Source organism: Mauremys reevesii, linkage group 13, assembly GCF_016161935.1.
Source record: "Mauremys reevesii isolate NIE-2019 linkage group 13, ASM1616193v1, whole genome shotgun sequence".
Taxonomy (NCBI): domain Eukaryota; kingdom Metazoa; phylum Chordata; order Testudines; family Geoemydidae; genus Mauremys; species Mauremys reevesii.
The window spans coordinates 45,849,173-45,867,577 of NC_052635.1; the positions used below are offsets into that span (position 1 = coordinate 45,849,173).

General features: G+C 48.3%; 1 protein-coding gene across 7 annotated transcripts in view; it reads right to left on the bottom strand.

Moving 5' to 3' along the window:
- RTEL1 (regulator of telomere elongation helicase 1) overlaps positions 1-18,405 on the bottom strand; it is a 110,651-nt gene that overhangs the window by 39,281 nt on the left and 52,965 nt on the right. For 6 of the 7 annotated variants that reach the window (XR_005587562.1, XR_005587563.1, XM_039497231.1 and 3 more), the window contains exons 24-27: positions 12,466-12,581; positions 8,524-8,651; positions 7,294-7,452; positions 3,091-3,245 (exon numbers count right to left, since the gene is read on the bottom strand). Coding sequence is in view for 5 of the 7 variants with exons in the window: in XM_039497231.1 (XP_039353165.1) it covers positions 3,091-3,245; positions 7,294-7,452; positions 8,524-8,651; positions 12,466-12,581 (558 nt within the window). In the remaining 2 variants the exon portion in view is untranslated. The remainder of the gene's footprint in view (positions 1-3,090; positions 3,246-7,293; positions 7,453-8,523; positions 8,652-12,465; positions 12,582-18,405) is intronic. The other variant, XM_039497228.1, reaches the window with a different exon arrangement.

Consider the following 18,405-nt stretch of genomic DNA (forward strand, 5'->3'; position numbering starts at 1 on the left):
AGTGCAATACGGGTAGGGATCAAGGCTGACAGGACATCGAATAGAGTCTCCTCCTGTTCAGCCATCTCCTCCATTTGTAGGCCCAGGTTGTTGACCACCTGCTGGAATAAGGCATGGTGGCTGACAACTCTCGAGACTTGGCCACCGCGTGTGCCTCCAGTACCGGGCCTAGTGGCCGCTGTTCCATGACAGCAGCCAACGAATGGACCGAAGAGGGCATTGCAATGACTGGGACCCCACAGGCATTCCAACCTTGGCACTGAGCAGGCCACTGCGCAGGCTGCCATTGCCCAACTGCCGGCTCAGACGCCCAATCTCGCCGTTGAGATCTAGGTGACAGGCTGAGGAGGCCCTCAGTTCCGGAGAAGCCCCCTTCCGGAGACCACGGAGGGGCTGTTGAGGCCTGGATCTGCCTAGAGACCACTGACACCAGAGACCAGTGCCCTGCCCAAGGGAAATGATACCAACAGTGTGGTGAGCGGGTCCGGTGCTGAGGAGATCGGAGGCGCGAAGGAAAATGTTCCCACCGTATCAGTGACTGGGATTGGCATCAGGACGACAACCTTTGGGACAAGTATCAGAGGGGTAGCCGTGTTAGTCTGGATCTGTAAAAGCAACAAAGAATCCTGTGGCACCTTATAGACTAACAGACGTTTTGCAGCATGAGCTTTCGTGGGTGAATACCCACTTCTTCGGATGCAAGACCTTTGGGACGGCAATCGGCGCTGATAATAGGTGGACCAGCACCTCCTTCTCGGTGAGCTGCATCGAGATGACAGCGACCGTGACCAGGGAGCCGGTGACCAACAATAAGTCCCCGCGATCTCAGCAATGGCACTGGCGACCAGTGGTATGGAGGTGAAGAGTGCACCATCATCTCGAGGGATCGGTGGCACTCCACCACTCTCTGGGGAGCCTTGTTGGCTGGCTTTCCCTCTTGGGGAGTTTTAGCTGAGACCTGTGCTCCTTCGATGCCTGGGTTCTTGAAGGCATCGGTGCTGGCAGGGGAGTTGGTCCAGTCCCACTCGCAGGAGTCGGAGGAGGACCTTTCAGCGGGCTGATGGCCCTGACTGGAGAGGGCCAACTGTGGGGGTCCAGGGTGGGGAGGCGGCTTGGGGCAGGCTCTTTGCTTACTGCTTACTGGCCCGCTTTTGTCAGCACCAGAGAGCCATGCTTCTTAGCCCTCTTCTTTGGAACCAGCGATGCAGCATGGTGACAAGTGGGCCCCAGTGCCAGTGGCGCACTTCGCACCAATGCTGAGGTGCTGGGAGACTCATGGCGGGACGGCTCTGACGCTGGGCGGACTCTGTAAGTAAGGCTCTGAGCCTGATGTGTGTCTCTTTTTGCGTGCGAGACTGAAAGTTTTTACAAATCCAGCACCTCTCTTTAACGTGCATTTCCCCCAGGCACTTGAGACAGCTACCGTGGGGGTTGCTAACAGGCATAGGCCTGTTGCAGGATTCACAGGGCTTAAAGCCCAGAGACCGGGGCATGCCCCACCAGTTCCACTGGGACCTAACTACTAAATACTAACTACTGCAAATAAACAGGTACTTAACACTAAAAATAACTATGTAGAAAGCCTAAAGGCACAAAGTCCACGGTAAGAAAACCAAAAGTCCTTGACGAGCAAGGAAAGGTGCTCCGACTGACCACCACGGGTGGTAAGAAGGAATTGAGAGGGCGTAGGACCAGCAGCGCCTGATATACCAGTGCATGAGCGCAGCACTCAAGGGGGTGACACAACCGGCCCTATAGATACCACTAAGGCAGAAATCTCTGATGACCGTGCACGTGTGCACATCTACAATGGACTCGACATGAGTAAGCACTCACATAAGAAAATATTTGCATATTCAGCAGGGTACTAATACAATCCAGCCTGCTTGCATATGATTGCTGAATACTTAGTGTGTCATTCACCAAGATCTTTGTCAGAGTTGTTTTTCAGATTTAAATTTAGAAGATAAAAATACCCTCAAGATATGTTGGGTTTAAGAACTGGCCATTGATGTCTTCTCTTTCATAACTGCAGTTCTCATTGCCTAGTGATGCTCAAAGCTGTGCAAGTTTGGGCAGGATAAACACAACTACCATATGGCTTTTTAATTCATCTGATTTAAATAATGCTGTGTTACAGAATGAGAAATAAGGATACAGCCTGTAATGAATCAATCTGGTTTAGGTGAAGGGGTGCTTATCCCCCCGACTGGCAAATGTCACCCCATATTGAACAGCTCTGTGCACAAGAAATAACCCTGAAAGCAATATTTCCATAAGAGACATCTCAGTGTTAAAGAAAACTGATTAGCAGGAACAGTAAAATTATTCCTTCATGTAATGGAGTCAGGGGCCATATTGAGACAGGAAACCAGGCTACTCCAACGTAACTCCATCACTAATTGCAAAAAAATCATTTCTGGAACAGCAGGAGGAAACCAACCTGATCAGAAATGTATTATTTCCCTTAGACCTCCCAGTTAGAGACTATTCTCTCTTTAGAAGAGGCCTAAGGAAAAGCAGTAGCATAGAAGAAGCTTACTAACCCTACTGTGCAATGGCATTGCAGGGCTCCAGTGGCTCAGTGATAAGGCACCTCTATCTGTGCAGTGTGGGCTTCGAGAGCCAAGGAGTCCATTTCCCATTTGAATGCTGCTCTACATGCAGACAAAAATTCAAAAGGAGTTCCGGTTTTCCTGTAATACATATTCACATTCAAACAGCTACAGTGAATGTCCACCATGAGGTTCTGCATATATAGCAACCTCTTTTTGAGGACTCCTCAGCCCTAAAAGTATAATGTTAACTTCTGGCAGTCTGTGTCTCACCTATAGCAGTGATAACTTCATTATTAGCACCAATGTGAATGTGTAGGTCACATACTAGAAGGTGGCAGGGTGCCCTTCTCCAAAGAGAAGCTATTACTCAAGCTCATCCCTAGACCTTTCTTGTTAATGGTGGTGAATTACAAGGTATTTTCTGGAAGGGCGTTGGATCCAGCGCCCATAAGTTGTCAACCAAACATTTAATTTTAGGACCAGTAGTTCACTCAAACCTACATAGAGCTCTTCTGTACATGATCACCATTACCTTTTCCTCTCCTGGCAAGCGGTCGTCTTCTGTCCCTTCACTGCTCTTCTCATTGTGCTCCAATGCATCCAGGAGCCCAAGGGGCTGCCTCCTTGATGCGATCAGCTCTTGATCATACTCCACACACAGGCTGGTTGCCCCATCCCCCAGTAGCCCTACAACATTAAGACAGAAGGTAAACAGACCTGTTACTTACCCTGCAGTAACTGTGGTTTTCCAAGATGTAGGCAGTCCGGGTGGATCCTGCAATAGGTGAGCACATGCCTTACATGCACAAGACTCTCTCTCTCTCTCTCTGACTAGTGATGTCCATTGGAGCTGTATATGGGAACTATGCCTCCTCGTGCTCTCATATGAGGGCATAAAACATGGGGCAGCTGCAATCCTCCCTGAGTTCCCTTGCAATTCAAAGCCTATGTTGCCGGGGAACCTGAAAAGGAGGGATGAAGGGTAGGTCATGGGATCCAAAGGGAATGCCATGGGATTTCAAAGAACCAGAAGAGTTAGTGAGTTGCTCTACATAGTTGCCTTGCAGAACTCAGACTAGCACATTCCTCAAGCAGGCAGATGCTGCTGCCTGTGCTCAGGTGAAATGTGCCTTGATGTTCAGTTGCTTGCTTGAGGACAGGGAGAATGTATGGCCCCGGTGTTGGCGAGGAACATAACTCCGTTAGGGCTGATGCTGACGTATAAGCCGCTTTCAGTACTGGAGTCTGTGCCAATGGATAGCACCACTGACAATGGGTCTAGTTCAGCCTGAGCCTCATCCCACAAGGACAGGATTGACACCAATGGTATGGCCACCGTTGCGAGGAGAATCTGATCTTTCTCTCCATCCCTCAATACTGTGAAGGGCTTGGAGGGCTTGTGCCTGTCTGTGTGGGAGGACACTGTGTGGGAGGGCTTTAAACTTCTGCTCCAGTGCTCAAAGTGGCCACTTCCAATGCTCAACATCAGTGTCTGAGATATAGGTGCCAGCTTTGTCATCAAAGCAGAGGTCAATTTTGGTGCTGGTGCCAATGTCGGTGATGGGCCTTTTCTCGATGGCATATTCTCCATGGTAGTCTTTGTCACCTGTCTGCTTAATGGGGTGCTAAATGATGCTGGTTTGTTCAGTAGGAAGATTCTGGAGCTTGTTGCCTCTGAATCTGAAGTCTGGGCCCAGAAAGTGGAGTTTCAACCTGACATCTCATGATTTGTGAGGTGTCCAGGCTAAGCATACCAGCACCTGCTCAGAACATGAGATTCTCCCAAGAAGAAAATGACATTTACTGTGCCTGTCCTTAAGGGGAATTAGTCCATTGCAGGATGGACAGGGTTAGAAGCCTGCAGATTTTGAATCCACCGCTACAGAAACACTGTACAGTGGGGCTGAGGTAGGGGTAGGGGAGGGTTGGACAGGGCGTCTGTAAGGGGTGTCTGAGAAGAGATGTTTGGTTCTAACATAATAATCAGTCCACAGTGGTTGAAACTGAAGATGAGAAGTGATTTTGAAGATTTTCAGAAGAACCAGAAGTAATTTTGCCTGACTTAAGAACTAGTGGGTCAGACACTCACTGGTTTCCATCTCACTGCCATGGGCGGTAAGAGGGAAGTGAAGCAGTGCGGCAGTCACCCTGCCCTTTATGCCCTTCTGTGGAATATGAGGCAGCTCAGTGGGACCCCTGTGCAGCTCTGACAGACACTGCTGGTCAAAACGTATCTGGTCCCTACAGTGGGATCAACACTGAAACATACTCCAAGATTTACATACTTCCTCCTCCTCCTCTTACATGCCTGGCGACATGCCAATGTTTCCAGTAACTCTGATGGATTCTACAGGATTTCCTACCAAACATCCCTGCTAAGCCCCATGTGGCAACCCAGTAGTGTGTGTTGGTTTCTCTCATCCTTTGTCTCTCTTGCAGTGGAACTGCACTGAACAACTGAGTCAACAAAACTCAGTTTAGTTGATCTTTTCCAACTTGGCGACTTTATATGTGTAATTCTGATTTCTGTATTTAAAAGATGGACTGGGGAAAGCGTGACTAAAATCAGATTTAAACTCAAAACAGCTTACACCGAGTGATCTTCAGAAATCTTACTGCCACTCTTACTACCAAAGTTATTTGTGTTTAAACACTGTGGGTCTCTGAATCACCCTCAGAGCCCAATTCCTGCAGTGAAGTCTGAGAAATTCACTTTTGACATGGCACAAGGCTAATATCAACACATACTTTCTGTGGTGTTACAGACGACTTTTTTTTTTTTTTTTACTTGTTAAAGTGAGATTATTATCTACTATTAGCCATGTATACTACTATACTAGACAATCATCTCATTGAGCTTACAAAGTGCTTGTCATTACATGTACCAAACTGACATCTTAGTGCCATTTATTCAAGCTGCCTGTCCATGAAACATATTCTCATCCTTTAGGGCCTAGTTGTGTCTGTTTGTAGATACTTTAACCCTACAGTTCCAGGTTCTGGCAACATCAATTTGATGCTTCTAAAAAGGCATTCTCCCCACACACCAAAAATCACTTATTCTCTTTAGCTTGTGAGCCTACCTACCTTTGCGTGTCAGTTACTACGTAGAGTAGCAAAATATTTTTACTTCTGGCAAAACAATCTGAGAAACAATCAGACAAAGTTGTATGGAGAGTTGTTGTAGCCATGCTGGTCCCAGTATATTAGAAAAAACAAGGTTGGTGAGGTAATATCTTTTACTGGACCAACTTCTGCTGGTGAGAGAGACAAGCTTTTGAGATTACACAGCTCTGAAGAAAAGCTCTGTGTAATCTCAAAAGGCTCTCTCTCTCTCCAACAGAAGTTGGTCCAATAAAAGATATTACCTCCCCCATCTTGTCTTTCTAAACAGAAAGTATCAGGAAAGCAAGAATAATTTCTAAGAACACATATTGTGCAATGAAACACTGTCAAATTCAGGAACAGTGAGAAGTCCACAACAGAACAGTCTGTTCTAGTTTCTTTGGCATGAAATTTTTTTTACCTTTGACATCAGTTAAGCTCAATTTTTTAGGCCATTGGTTCACTTGATGTCAATGCCTTCGTTTTGTTTTCTAAGCTGTAACAATGTACAGGAGACTATTATTGAACAGAATGGGAGACGGGGTATGTAGCCAACAGCATTAAGCATCTTTATTAGGAGGATTTCAAATACTCTACAAAGGTGAATGAGAATCATCACCCCTATTTTGTAAATGGAAAAATGGAGGTAGGGTGTCAGATGGCAAATGAGTGGCAGAGTCAGGATCAGAACCCAAGCCTTCTGACTTCTCGTCGCCTATTCTAATCAGCAGACTATGTTGCCTTCCAGAATAGTCAGCCTTGGTCAGAATTCAAGTCATACCAAATAAATCAGTGGTTTGAGCATTAGCTCAGTGGTTTGAGCATTGGCCTGCTAAGCCCAGGGTTGTGAGTTCAATCCTTGAGGGGGCCACTTAGGGATCTGGGGCAAAAAAAACTGTGTGTGTAGGAGGGGGGGGGGGGACTCGATGATGACCTTCAGTCCCCTTCCAGCTCTATTGGATTATCTATATTATTTATTATTATTATTAAATTCAACCTGTTGAAGCCTCAGATGTTCATGGCTGTTCAAAATCACCAAAATATTTCCTGTGGGGTAACTATCTGACATTCCCTCCACCCGGACATCTCAGCGGCCAGACAGATTTTCTTTTTTGTCAATTCCATTTTAGAACCCTTAAAAGAAACATCCTCAGTCACCTATACCAATGGAGCGGGGGATGGCATGTGTTTATTCACAGCTTTCACTGAGTTATACAGCTAGAAAATTTGAGCTGTTTGGAGTTTTTAAATGCAAATAAAAGACTATTTCCTGTCTCCTCTCTCTACCCCATCTGCTGCCCCCTTTCCATGCATCCCCAGTCTGCTGTCATCTCACGTGCCTTGGTACCCAACCCACTCCATACCCATCAGTCTCTTCCTTCCAGTCTTTCCATTCCCCCATGTGGTTCCCCAGGCCCCTACTGTTAATCTATAACCCTTTTGATTCTTAGCCTCCTCTGTTTAACCCCTCCTGGATTCTTGCCCCTCTGCATTTCCTAGTCTCCCTGCTCCACCTCTGGCTTGGCCCAGAATCTTTGGATTAAAACAAAATCTTCAGTGTGTGTGTTTTCCTATAATACAAGGAAGCCACAATTGTAAACAATTTAGAAATGCAAACACCCAGACTTACCCATTCGCTTCCTCTTCAAACTAGGAACATGGTCATCTAAATTCTTGGCTTTTGTCCGGGAGGGGGGCTGCCCAGATGACGTGGATGATGCCGGGTCCTCTTCACATATGGTGCTAGGGCAGGAGCTCCGTGTTGAGGGTGGGGGCATCTGCACAAAGACTGGAAAATGTTACACTAGGCAAACGCTACTGTTCCACTTCCAAGGCTGAACGTTTTTCAATGAAAGAACCCAAGAGCAAAGCTGAAGATAAAATCCACGATCAAAATTTAGTTTGAGAGGTCTGAACATGTATGCACCTGAGATGAAACTGAATAATTAGAAATTAGCGTGGGCAGATTAATTGGAGATGGGGACGTTCAGCACAGAGGGATCATGCAACTGTAAAGGGATGTCAGAGTGGGAAGCATCACACAATCTTGATGGTGTTCTCTCTGCAATGCAGCCCCTTCTGATACAGATGCACTATCCCTTGTCCCCCCTTTACAATGAGATAGTTCTCTTTTGAACCCCACTAAGTGCATGAGAATTCTAAGCTCAGTTTCAGGCTCACACTTCTCTCACACACACAAACTTACACAAAGTACCCTGCCACCTTTATTGTGTATTCTTTTGACGGCACCATCTTACACCTAGCCCTCAACTTCAAAATCCTGTTGCCTACCAGCTGTGCCTCATTATAGCATGCAAACTGTATTGTACTAGTGAGTCAAAGAGCTCCCTAATGCCAAGGCAGAAGCCAAAGTATTAAAGATGTCCTAGTACCAAATGGGCAAATGATAGGATGATTTCTGGCCTGTGCTATTAACCACTGCTGCTTCTCATTTTACATAGCAGCCAGCTTGGAGCTAAATAATTTGAGAGTCTAATCACTTTTTCCAAACATGTGTCCTCTCCATGTGGGTGACAAGGGGAGTTTTAGGAAGTATATAACATCAGTTTCACGCCCTCATTTTATATTCCAGACCAAAACAACTTGTGTTTAGGAGCAGGCTGGATGAGAGAAAGACAAAAGAAGAGTCTTTTCCTTTGAAATCTAGCCCAAAAGGCCCTGTAGCTTGGTGACACATTCCCTGGGAGGGATGACCCTCAGAATCCCCCAGTGCAGCTCAGAGTCTTAAGTAAAGGAGATCACTTAAGGATGATGAGACCCTCTGCCCAACCCTCCTACAGCTGAGTGCGCCTAGTCCCTGACAGCCTTGGACAAAAACTCCTCCTTTGTCTGACAATACCTACGATTTTTTGAGCAATACGGAAGAACTGGGAGACCTCTCTGACTGCATGCCCGAAGTTGTTGTAAATCTTGACATAAGGGCGGACCCAGGAGGGCAGCTGGGATCTTACATCATTGTTCATGAACCTGTGAAGAATTGGAAAATAGGAGAAAAATCCCTCAAACAACTCCACTAAATTAATCTCTCAGCAGAAGGCAGCTTTCAACATCTCACCTGAGGAGCTGGAACAGGGACGAGAGTGAAGTCTTAAGAGCATATGCAGACACTGTCCTCAACATGACAAATTAAATTTCATAGTAAGACTATGCACCTACTCCTGGGAACACCAAGTAAGGAACCAAGGAGCTAAGCAGGAACAGTAAGAACAAGCAGCTGGGTAAGAACACAAAAAAACCTGGGATTGATCTTTGTTCCCAGGAGAGCAAGAGTCAGCTGGAGCCAGGGTATCTGTGTCTATCACTACACCTCTGTACTGAACGGCAACACTCCTGCTAGACACCAGTTATATTATACTATCCAAAACTGACTGGCAGCTGCATAAGGTAGAAAAATGCTCATTAGGGATTGGGCTGAAACCACCAAATTTATTTCCACTTGTGAACACAGACCAGGATTCGTACCCAGATGTCCAGAAATGAAAGTCTCATTCTAAACCAGTGGTTCTCAAGCTTTTGTATTGGTGACCCCGTTTACACAGCAAGCCTTTGAGTGCGACCCTCCTTATAAATTAAAATCACCTGTTTTCTGTTTAATACTATTATAAATGCTGAAGATGAAGTGGGGTTTGGGGGTGGAGGCCGACAGCTTGCGACCTCCCATGTAATAACATCACAACCCACTGAGGGGTCTCAAGCCCCAGTTTGAGAACCCCTGTTTTAGACCATTAGTTCTCTGGATCACCTATTCCATAATCATTAATATCAATCTTGAGATAATTTATTTTTAGATTAAACTTTATTGTATCCAGAGGTTTCTGAGGGCTAAGTCAGAAATAAACAAAGGAAAAAGCTGCACATAGTGCAGAGACCAGATGAAAGGCCTGAGAAACAAAACATTATGGGAAAATGGAAATAACCAGCTTTCTTCTTCAGAAACTGAATGGGCACCATGCAAAGTAAAAAGTGGTGATTCAGTCTCATTCTCAGGAAAACAAGGTGGATATGCATGCGCAGAAGGTTCACAACATAGCTACCAACACGCAAAATGGCCAAACAAAACTCCTACTCAAGGTGATTGAATTCCTGTCATTGCCATGAAACCTCTCATTTCCCAGAAACAGGATTCTGGTTAGAAATACAAGTGAGACTATTTTTAGATTTTCTGGCAATATGTAACTTCTTCCTGCACTTCCCTTCAAAACCGCAATTACGGTTCACTGCCTTCTCAAACTTAGTGGGGAGCAGGATTGGAACCTCTGTATTCACATAACTTGTATTAGCATTTCAGGAAGTTCTAACTCCTGGCATGAAAAGGGTTAAAAAAAGATATATTACTCCTCCCCCCCACCACCACATATATCAAATAATCACTGACAGCTTATTCTGCATCTGCTAATACTACTACCAGCCTTACGGAGGGAATGGGGAGAGAGATGATTTTGGGAAAGGAGAACAAAGGATGAACATTTATGTTATTTTCACTTATTAGGGAGAATGATACCTAGCTCATTGCTGATGATCACTAATGAACTGTAGCCTTCAACTATCATACTAAGGCCTGGTCTACACTACGCGTTTAAACCGAATTTAGCAGCGTTAAACCGATTTAACCCTGCACCCGTCCACACGAGGCCCTTTATATCAATATAAAAGGCTCTTTAAACCGATTTCTGTACTCCTCCCCGACGAGAGGAGTAGCGCTGAAATCGGTATTGCCATGTGGGATTAGGGTTGTGTGGCCGCAAATCGACGGTACTGGCCTCTGGGCGGTATCCCACAGTGCACCATTGTGACCGCTCTGGAAAGCAATCTGAACTCAGATGCACTGGCCAGGTTGACAGGAAAAGCCCCGCGAACTTTTGAATTTCATTTCCTGTTTGCCCAGCGCGGAGCTCTGATCAGCACGGGTGGTGATGCAGTCCCAAATCCAAAAAGAGCTCCAGCATGGACCATACAGGAGATACTGGATCTGATCGCAGTATGGGGAGACAAATCTGTTGTATCAGAGCTCCGTTACAGAAGACGAAATGACAAAGCATTTGAAAAAATCTCCAGGCTATGATAGACAGAGGCCACAGCAGGGACTCAGCATAGTGCTGTGTGAGAAGCGTAACGGAAAGCCAAAGAATCAAATGGACACTCATGGAGGGAGGGAGGGGGTACTGAGGACTCCAGCTATCCCACAGTCCCCACAGTCTCCGAAAAGCATTTGCATTCTTGGCTGGGCTCCAAATGCCTGAAGGGTCAAAAACATTTTCCCGGGTGTTTCAGGGTATATGTCGTCAATTTACACCCTTTCCCCTCCCCCACCGAAAGAAAAGGGAAAAAAAACATTTCTCGCCTTTTTTCAATGTCACCCTGTCTACTGCATGCTGCTGGTAGACGGGGTGCTGCAGCGCTGAACACCAGCATCCCCTTCCCGGTGGCAGATGGTACAATATGACTGCTATCCATCGTCATCATCAGCCCGTGAGTGCTCCTGGCTGGCCTCGGTGAGGTCGGCCGGGGGCGCCTGGGTAAAAATGGGAATGACTCCTGGTCATTCCCGGCAGATGGTACAGAACGGCTGGTAACCGTCTTCATCATAGCAACTGGAGGCTGAGCTCCATCAGCCCCCCCCCGCCCTTTCATGTCTAAAGAAAAGATTCTGTACTGCCTGGACTATCATAGCAGCGGGAGGCTGGGCTCCTCTCCCCCCCCCCCCCTTTAATGTCCTGCCTGGACTATCATAGCAGCTGGAGGCTTCCTCCCCCTCATTTTATCTCACTAAAAAGTCAGGGTTTCTTATTCCTGCATTCTTTATTACTTCATCACACAAATGGGGGGACACTGCCACGGTAGCCCAGGAGGGTTGGGGGAGGAGGGAAGCAATGGGTGGGGTTGTTGCAGGGGCACCCCCTAGAATGGCATGCAGCTCCTCATTTCTGCGGGATCTCTGGGGCTCTGACACGGAGTGGCTGTGCTCTCTGGTTCTCTAGTACACTTGCCCCATATTCTAGGCAGGACTTACTCTTTTTAGACAAAACATAAAGAAGGGAATGACCTGGGGAGTCATTCCCATTTTTGTCCATGCGACCCCAGCCGACCTCAGCGAGGCCAGCCAGGCGCACCCATGACAGCAGCAGACGGTACAGAACGACTGATAACCGTCATCTCATAGCCAATTTACAATGGCATGGCAGACGGTGCAATAGGGATGGTAACCGTCTCTGCTACCTTGCAAAGGCAATTGAATGCTGTGGTGTAGCACTGCAGTACCGCGTCTGTCAGCAGCATCCAGTACACATACGGTGACAGTGACAAAAGGCAAAATGGGATCCATGGTTGCCATGCTATGGCATCTGCCAGGGCAATCCAGGGAAAAAGGGCGCGAAATGATTGTCTGCCGTTGCTTTCACGGAGGAAGGATTGAGTGACGACATTTACCCAGAATCACCTGCAACATTGTTTTTGCATTGGGATCTCAACCCAGAATTCCAATGGGCGGGGGAGACTGAGGGAACTATGGGATAGCTACGGGATAGCTACCCACAGTGCAACGCTCCGGAAATCGACGCTAGCCTCGGTACATGGACACACACCGCCGAATTAATGTGCTTAGTGTGGCCGCGTGCACTCGACCTTATACAATGTTTTACAAAAACGGTTTATGTAAAATCGGAATAATCCCGTAGTGCAGACATACCCTAATGCACTTATACACACAGTACATACAGTTGTGTGTGTGTGTTGGACACAGGTACATCATTTATAGCCCATCCTATTCAACACAAGAATTCACCTGTGGTCACAAAGGAAAATGGCACCATAGTCCTGGCGATGTCTGATAACCCTGCCGATGGCCTGGTTCACAGCCCGGGAAGCCTGCTGCCGGTACCACTCACGCCCGGATAAATACTAAAAAAGGCCGGGGGGCAGGGGGGAGGGGGAGAGAGAGAGAGAGAGAGGGGAATCAAGCTATTCAAATACAGTAAATCCTCGCTTAACGTTGTAGTTATCTTCTTGAAAAATGCAACTTTAAGCAAAACAATGTTAAGCGAATCCAATTTCCCCATAAGAATTAATGTAAATAGGGGAGGTTAGGTTCCAGGGAAATTTTTTTTGCTGCCTGCTAGTACAGTACTTTGTCCACTACTTGTGGGATTCTCTGGAAGAGCAGCCCATCACAGCTAGCGGGTGGGGGCTTGGAACCAGGGTGGGCCGGTAGCCCCGCTATCAGCTCCCCTCCACACACTTCCCAGTTACTCCCACTCGCTGGCGGGCCCTGCGGATCAGCGCCTCTCCGCTCCTCCTGAGCGCAGCGAAACACCTGTTTAGTTTAGTTCCAGAGGGAAACTAATAGGGGGGCTGCAAGCCCACCCTAGTTCCAAGCCCCCACCCGCAAAGCAACGTTATAAGCAAACATTGCACAACTTTAAAGGAGTATGTTCCCTAATAGATCAGCGATGTAACAACAAAACAACGTTAACCGGGACGAGGTTTTAAGTGATGAGTTACTGTAGGTAAAATGTATTCTCAGTGCAAGGGCTACTTGTCTCAGTCTCCAATACATGCTATAAATGTATCTCTAAAAGGTGCGAGTCACGTGCAAGACTCTGCTAATGCACTGCCTTCCGACTATACTGAGGCACTACTTATTGCTATGGAGCCCTCACCTAGTTATTAATATATAACCTGCACTGGTGTTTAGCCACTGAATTAGGGCTTGTACAAAGCACTTACCATGCCATTAAATAGCTAACAGCTACCCTGCAAGATGATAAAGAAGAATTACATAGTATTTGTATTTAAACCTGAAAAGCTGCCAAACATAGTCCACCACGCCCATGGTTTATACTTACTGACCAATTTCCTTCTGGGCCAAATAATCCCTTTGAAAGATAAATGGTTACCATACACTCAAGCTATTTTGAATGCAACTGCGTTCAAGAAATTTATGACCAGTGTTTGATTATAAAAAATGGTTACTCACCTTCTTGTAACTGTTGCTCTTCAAGATGTGGTTGTTCATGTCCATTCCCATTAGATGTGTGCGCGCTGTGTGCACGGTCATCTGAAAGTTTTTCCTTTAGTCGCTCCCGTCGGGTCAGTCGTGGAGCCTTCTGGAGTAGTGCCTTCATGGTGCTCAATATATAACCCTGCCGACCCGACCTCCCTTCAGTTCCTTCTTGCCGGCTACTCTGACAGAGGGGAAGGAGGGTGTGTATAGGAATGGATATGAATACCACATCTCGAAGAAGAGTTACAAGAACGTAACTGTTTTTTCTTCTTTGAGTGCTCGTTCACATCAATTCTAATCAGGTGACTCCCAAGCTCTCCCCCAGAGGTGGGGTCAGTGTTAAAGAATCGCTGACTGGAGCACCGCTCTGCCAAATGCTGCATCATCTCTGGCATGCTGGGTGATAGCATAGTGAGTGGTAAATGTATGCACCAATGACCAGGTTGCAGCTCTGCATATCTCTTTGAATGGGGATCTGGGCCGGAAAGCAGCTGACGAGGCTTGCAACCTTGTGGAGTGTGCTGTAATAACCAGGGCTGGGACCATAGCCAGTTCGTAGCATGTGCGGATGCAGTCCGTGATCCAGGAAGAAATATGTTGGAAAGAGATCAGGAGCCCTTTCATCTGGTCTGCCACTGCCACAAACGGTTGGATTTCCTGAAAGGCTTAGTGTGCTCGATGTAGAATACTAGTGCACACCAGACATTCAGTGAGTGAAGCCTCTACTCCCATGCACCGGTATGAAGTTTGGGATAAAAGACTGGTAGAAAAGTGTCTTGGCTAGTATGAAATTGGGACACCAACTTGGGAAGGAAGATTCAGTGAGGCTTGGATTGACCCTTCTCCTTGTGGAAGACAGTGTAGGGTGAGTTGGAGGTTAGTGCTTTTAACTTGGACACCCTCCTAGCTGATGTAATGGCGACCAGGAATGCCACCTTCCACGACAAATACAAAAGGGAGCAAGTCACCAGTGGTTCGAAAGGGGGCCCCATTAGTCTTGAGAGGAATAGATGAAGATCCCATGCAGAGACAGGTTGTCGAGCCTGTGGATATATCTTTCCAGGCCTTTGAGGAAACACCCTACCATGGGGTTGGCGAACATGGAACGCCCAAAGTCTCATGGGTGGAACGTAGAGATAGCAGCAAGGTGCACCCTGATGGATGATCCTGCCAGGCCCTGATGTTTCAGGTGTAAGAGATACTCCAAGACGAGTGGTATAGGTGCCTGGAGTGGAGGTGTGCAATGCTGGACACACCAGCAAGTGAACCTTTTCCACTTAGCTAGGTAAGTGGCCCTGGTGGAAGGTTTTCTGCTGCCGAGCAGAACCTTCCTTACAGGTTCCAAGCACCAGAGCGCCATTGGGTTGAACCATGAAGCTTGCAAGCTGTGAGCTGGAGGGACTGGAGGTCTGGGTGGTGAAGGCGACTGTGGTCCTGTGTGATCAGATGGGGGTAAAGTGGTAACACGATCAAGGCGTCCACTTACAGCTGCAGAAGCATGGTGTACCAATGTTGGCAGGGCCACGCTGGGGCCAGCAGGATTACCTTCGCCTTGTCGCTGAGGATCCTGAGCAGCACCTCGTGCACAAATGGAACCAGTGGAAAGGCATACATGAGGCGTTCTCCCCAGGGTAGCAGGAACGCATCTGAGATTGAACCCGGGCTGTGCTTCTGGAAGGAGCAGAACGTTGGGCACTTTCTGTTGCTCCGGGTGGCAAACAGATCAAGCTGGGGAAACCCCCACCTTTGGAAGACGGAATGCATGACATCTGGATGGATTGATCACTTGCGGTTGCAGAATGACCTGCGGATCCGCTAATTCGTTCTGCACTCCCAGGAGATAGGACGCCTCCAGGTGAATGCAGTGGGCTATGCAGAACTCCCATAGCTGGAGGGCTTCCCGGCATAGTGGGAAGGAATGAGCTCCAACCTGTTTGTTGATATAAAATATGGCAGTGATGACTATCCTTGTAGCTGGGACAGGAAAGGTGTGGCAGGCTAGCCGCACTGCTCTGAGTTCCTTGATATCGATATGGAGTGAGAACTCATCCTGCAACCATAGGCCCTGTGTTCGGAGATCTCCCAGGTGAGCGCCCCAACCCAGACCTGACACGTCCTTTACTAGGGACCAAGAGGGCTGTGGACTGTTGAAGGGAACTCCTTTGCAGACTGCCTGAGGGACCTGAGGATGTGCTCTGGCACTGACACTACTGAGCTCAGGCTGTCTCGCACTGGGCGACAGGTCAAAGTGAGCCACGCTTGGAGTGGTCTGAGCCTCAGTCTGGCATGTCTGACCGCATAAGTGCAGGCTGCCAGGTGGCCAAGGAGACTCACGCATCCCCTTGCTGTCATGGTGGGGTATCGCCTGAGGCTTTGCATAATGCCTGTCATCACTTGTAATCGGGCCTCTAACAGGATCGCCCTTTATTGTACAGAGTCCAGCATCACCCCGATGAATTCTATTCTTTGGGTCAGTGACAAGGTCGACTTGTTCACGTTGAGGAGTCCCAGCCTCTCGAAAGTAGCACTGACTAGTCAGACTTGAGACTCCACCTGCTCCTTGTTGCGCCTGTGTAACAGCCAGTCATCAAGGTAGGGATATACCCCAACCTGCCTCCTGCGAAGAAAGGCTGCAATCACCGATATGGTGAAGACTCGGAGGGCTGTTGATAGGCGGAATGGGAGAACCGGGAACTGATAATATTTGTGATAGACCAAAAACTGCAGAAATGGTCTGTGCACAGGCTGAATAGATATGTGAAAATATGCGTCCTTCATGTTGAGGGCGGCGAACCAGTCTCCCGGAACCAATGAAGGGATGATCGTGCTCAGGGAGCCCATGCGGAACTTCAGCTTGACCAAGAACTGGTTGAGTCCTTGCAGGTCTAAGATGGGTTTGAGACCCCCCCTTTGCTTTGGGGATGAGTAAATAACAGGAGTAGAATCCCCTACCCCTTAACTCCAAAGGAACCTCCTCCACTGCCCCCACAGCGAGGAGCGACTGCACCTCCTGGATAAGGAGTTACTCGTGTGAGGGGTCCCTGAAGAGGGACGGGGAAGGAGGTTGAGAGGGAGGGGAGAAAGACAATTGGAGAGAATATCTCACCTCCACCGTGCAAAGGACCCAGCGGTCCGATGTTATTTGGGACCAGGCATGGAAGAAGTGGGATAGCCGATTCAGGAAGCACGGGGAAGGATCTGGTGTAGTGGTGGGTATCCAGTTCTCGGGCATCCCTTCAAAAGGTCTGCTTTGAGCCCGATGAATATTTGGCTGGGCCCTGGCCCTAACCTGATGGAGGTTGCGACAGTCTGTGCCTGCCATTCCTACCCCTCCTTCTATAGAAGTCCTATCTTTGAGGAGGGTAGGAATGCTGCTGTTGAGGCTGTGGTTTAAAGTTTTTACGCTGGGTTGCAGGGGTGTGCCCGGGAGTCCTTCAGGCTGTGCAGCTTGGAGTCCATCTGCTCAGAGACTAGTCCTGTGCCCTCAAATGGCAGGTCCTGAAGGTTTGCTGCACTTTGGGGGGCAGCCCAGACGCCTGCAGCCCTGAACCCCTTCTCATGGCTAACCATGAAGAGAGGATGTGGGCGGCAGAGTCCACTGCATCAAGGGAGGCTTGAAGAGAGGTTCATGCCACCACCTTCCCTTCGTCAATAATGGCCATGAATTCAGTCCTGGAGTCTGATTAAATTAGCTCTTTAAACTTCAACATGGAGGCCCACGAGTTGAAGTTGTATCTGTTGAGGATAGCTTGTTGGTTAGCTATCCTCAGCCACAGGCCCCCGTTGAGCTGACCTTCCTATCAAAAAGGTCTAATCTTTTCTGCAGGTCGTTCCACCTTAGGATGAAGAAAGAGCAGGATTTCCAGCTGAAACAGCTTCTGGTGGAGTCCGCTCTCCGTCCGCAGCCTGACACAGAGCACCAGGATCCGACACCGAGCATGTTGGCATGGAGCGTCCCAGCCTTGGTGCGTGACATGGCACCAAGGAAAGACTCTGACTCCAGAGATCCTTGGCACTGGCGGTTCCCGGCACCAGAAGTGGCACAGTCAACCAGGCATTGCTCGCACTCACCGGTGCTGCACAAAAAGATGGACAGGAGTCGTTCCCCAGTGCTGAAGGCAGTGCCAGGTGCAACAGCAGTGCATCCCATGAAGGAGAACTCAGCACCCAAGTACCAAGAGTCGGTGCTGCTGACTTTGGTTCCCCAGAGGGGACCGTTGAATCCGGCTCCCAGCAACTCCCCGGACAGACAGTGCCAGGTGGAGGAGTTGGAGTCCCCCTCCACCCCGGACACTTTTGAGGCCACCAGGGACCTAATAGCAATGACGGCCCCTCAACCTCTCGCTATCAGGGACAAGCCTCTGGTTGCGCCGCGTCCGGCACCATCTAGAGGCAAGGCAGCCACGATGCGGCAATCACCTTCTCCAACGTGGCACCGTTCACCTCGGCACTGCTCGGGTTCACCATCACTGAGGCACTGTTCCCCAGCTTGGGACTCCGTGCATGGTTCCCTGGCACCGGTCCCTGGCACCAGTGGAGCAGCACCATTCCCCTGCTCAGTACTGCTCAGTGCTGCTGTGGTCGTCACAATCTAGATCAGTCATCTGACTTGGACTGGGACTCCTTTTTACTTACGCCGCAGAAGGTAAAGGTCGAATCGGGAAGCATGGCCTCCAGATTAGCAGCCGCAGCCTCAATGGCCATTCTGGACTCCCTTGGCTT